The sequence below is a fragment of the Oryzias melastigma genome, linkage group LG2 (genome assembly GCF_002922805.2).
Source record: "Oryzias melastigma strain HK-1 linkage group LG2, ASM292280v2, whole genome shotgun sequence".
NCBI lineage: Eukaryota > Metazoa > Chordata > Actinopteri > Beloniformes > Adrianichthyidae > Oryzias > Oryzias melastigma.
The window spans coordinates 1653632-1656889 of NC_050513.1; the positions used below are offsets into that span (position 1 = coordinate 1653632).

Consider the following 3258-nt stretch of genomic DNA (forward strand, 5'->3'; position numbering starts at 1 on the left):
TTAGATGTCTGTCTGTCTATTAATCTAATCTAATCTAATCTAACGCCAGCGCTCATATAGTTTACCCAGAACTTTTTTATTCTTATTATTTTTAATAACGTCCTAAACTAAAACTGTTTTTCAAAACATCGAAAGCATTTTGGACAATATTCGGGTCCAGTTACGCAGTTTGTTTCTTCCTTTTAAATGACGTTTCCTCACGTGACCCGGAAGTAAACAGAACGAGGCCACGCTAGAATGCTAGTAGCGTTAGCTTGTGCTGAGAGGACGGCGGTGCTTCGTCGGGACGTTCGTTAGGTTTCTACAGAGATATAACGATACGTGGTTCAGTTCCGAACAATCCTCTTTAGCTAAAGTGTAGTAAATGAGTGAATACGTGTTGAACGTAAAGACAACGTGGCTGTGATTGTGAGACTAGCAGATGATCAGAGCTGCTGCTGTTCAGAGGACTTTGGTGTTTGTTGGAGCTGAAGATCTTCTGCAGCTGCAGGAACCATGTCTTCAGAACCTCAGGAAGATTCTGACAAAGAACAACTTTCTGCTGCTGAAGGAACCACCGTCCAGAACGAGCAGGAGCTCTGTGGTCAGAGCAGACTGATGGATTCCAGCTGGAACCCGCAGCTTCAGCTCCACATTACAGGTATGTTCATCCACGTTCAGAAAAATAGATCAATGAACGTCTTTGTTTTCCTCGTCTGAGCTGCTGTTCGGCTCTAAACTGTTCGGCTGGATATCTCCTATGTTGTTAATCGTTTTAGTTTCACCGCTAATGTTAGCTCGGGGCTGTAAGCTAACGGGAGAGAGTGTAAACAAAGGAATGATGGGAAATCAGCGGGTCGTTATTCTCGCTCACGGAGCAGCTGAGACTCTTCATTTGTTTCTGGCATCAAAACAAGACTTCAATCAAATGAGGTCATCTACAGAAAACTTAATAAAAGCCTGCAAGTATTTTTTTAAAGGTTTAAAACATATATTTAATAAAACATGTACAAAGTATTTCAAAAGCTATTAGCAGATATAAACACACTCCAAATATTCGTTCACTGAGGCCCATTTATTAAAGCAAAACACTAATAACATATTTGAACTGAAGATATTCCTATACATAAAAAACCTGAGGATGCCCATAGAAACAAAGAGCTTTGAGACATTACATCTTTAAAAAAGTGGGGAAATGTATAAAAAGGGAGAAAAGCAGGAGATGTTAGAATGTACATCAGTACTTTTATTCTTTCACTACCTACATCCACTGCACATGCGCAGACCGATACTTCATATTTTCCGTTTGGTGGAGAACCCATAAATCTGTGTTATTTCTTTAATGTTGTGGTTGTTTTGCTGTTTATTGCTGTTTTTGTGACTTTAAGTTACATTTACTTGTATCTTAATGCAGATAATGTAATGCTACACTTGTAAACTTAGCTCTGGACTTTTAGGTGATCTCCTTCACTTCTGGGACTCATAGTTTTAAATCGTTCCATAACTCTGCAGCAGATCTGTACCGACACACAGCCTCTCTGTCTGCGGTGAATGTTTCATAATCCGCTCTTCGAACTTAACGACGTGATCGCGGTGTGGAATATGAATGAAGCCTCGGACAAGCAGTTCATTTCCAGTGCCGTCCTCGCGGCGTTTGGTTAGAAGAGCGCAGATTATGAAATGCTCACTATGCAGACAGAAGCGCCGTAGACACGGATCTGCTGCAGATCTTCTGGTTCATCTCCGAACAGCGCAGTAATGACAGCCGCGGCAGAGCTAGCTGTGTTACAGTTAGCGCCGATGTTAGCTTAGCTAGACGAAGCTCTCTGTTCAGCGTGATCAAACTCAGTCACAACATGCTTCATCTTCAGGTGATCATTTATCGCCATAGTGATCTCATGGAACACAAGTTCTGCCTTAAAGAAATTACATTTGACACTTTTTCCTCTTTTATTTTCCTTATGTTTCACACATTTTCGAGTTCCGTTAGCGTGTTGTTGTTGATATTCCAGCCTACCCATTAACATCACTGTTAACCGGCTTAGCACCACTCCGGATGTGTGAAGAGAACTAAAAGCCCCCCCCTTCTTGTGTTTGTGTGCCTGCAGTCCTCCCCCAGCATTGGTCGACTGAAGAGGATCTCTGCAACCAGCAGAGGAACTTCAGAGTGGACCAGGAGAATCCAGAACCTCCACAGACTCCAGAGGAACTGCAGGATCCAGAACCTTCATCAATGAAAGAGGAACCAGGAGAACTCTGCATCAGTCAGGATGAAGAGCAGCTTGATCTGAAGCAGGAGACTGAAACCTTGATGGAGATTCCTACTTTGGAGGAACATCTTGACAGTGAAGCAGATGGAAACAATCAGCAGATCAGCGGTATGTTCACTTCAACACGGCTTCTACCTTGAGCTTCAAGCTCTCCAAACATGCAGTCCTGCAGCAGAGTGTCCTGGAAGAGGCTCTATCTCTTTACCTTCCAGTTAGAGCTGGGAGATAAAACCAAAACCATATTTATTATGATAGACTTTTAATTTGAAGGGTCAGAAAAACACTCTAGTTGTGAGTGTTTTCTCCTCAAAAATAAAATTTCCATAAGACTTTCATGTTCATTTTTTGTCAGGACCAAATCTTTTCCTCCTCTGCTGAACTGCAGTAATAAATGAAATAGAGATTTATCATTTCCAATGAACTTTTGTTTTTTAAAACATTAAAGACTGAGAAAAGCGGGATACTCTGTGGATAGTTTGACAGTCTGTTACTGCCGCCGCGTTCTCTGGCTGCAGCTCGATGCAGCGACGTGTCCAGCGGAGCTCACGCCATGAATATGCCGGCAGACAGACCGCTATGCTGGGGCTGGATCACGCTTAAACCTCCAGAACTTTGGGATATTTTGCATATTTTCGCACGGCGAAAGAAGGACGGGCCACACACTCACACGTCCTGGCGCCGGGCTGGTTCTAGCTAGCAGCTCGGTGGTTGGAGACCCGCCTGTGATCTAGTGAGAGCAGCCAGTGAGTTAAAGGGCGATGACACCTGCGCGCGGTGTGGAAAGGCACATATGAGAAAATCCGCGATTATTGTGTCAAAAAAATTGTCGCCGTCATGCACATGTCAAATGAATGCGTAATTAACGCAACAAATCTGACAGCCCTAATTTATATATATATAGATATATATATATATTCTTCTTTCTTCTCTTCCTTTCGGCTTTTCCCTTCAGGGGTCGCCACAGCGAATCAGTTTCCTCCATCTAAGCCTGTCTTCAGCATCCTCCACT

General features: G+C 43.0%; 1 protein-coding gene across 1 annotated transcript in view; it reads left to right on the forward strand.

The window, feature by feature from the left end:
- The first annotated feature begins 201 nt into the window (after positions 1 to 201).
- The window catches only part of LOC112142462 (zinc finger protein 436-like), a 9523-nt gene continuing 6466 nt past the window's right edge, over positions 202 to 3258 (forward strand). The window contains exons 1-2 of the mRNA XM_024265872.2: positions 202 to 640; positions 2088 to 2357. Of these exons, the coding sequence (XP_024121640.1) occupies positions 496 to 640; positions 2088 to 2357 (415 nt within the window). The 5' untranslated portion in view covers positions 202 to 495. The remainder of the gene's footprint in view (positions 641 to 2087; positions 2358 to 3258) is intronic.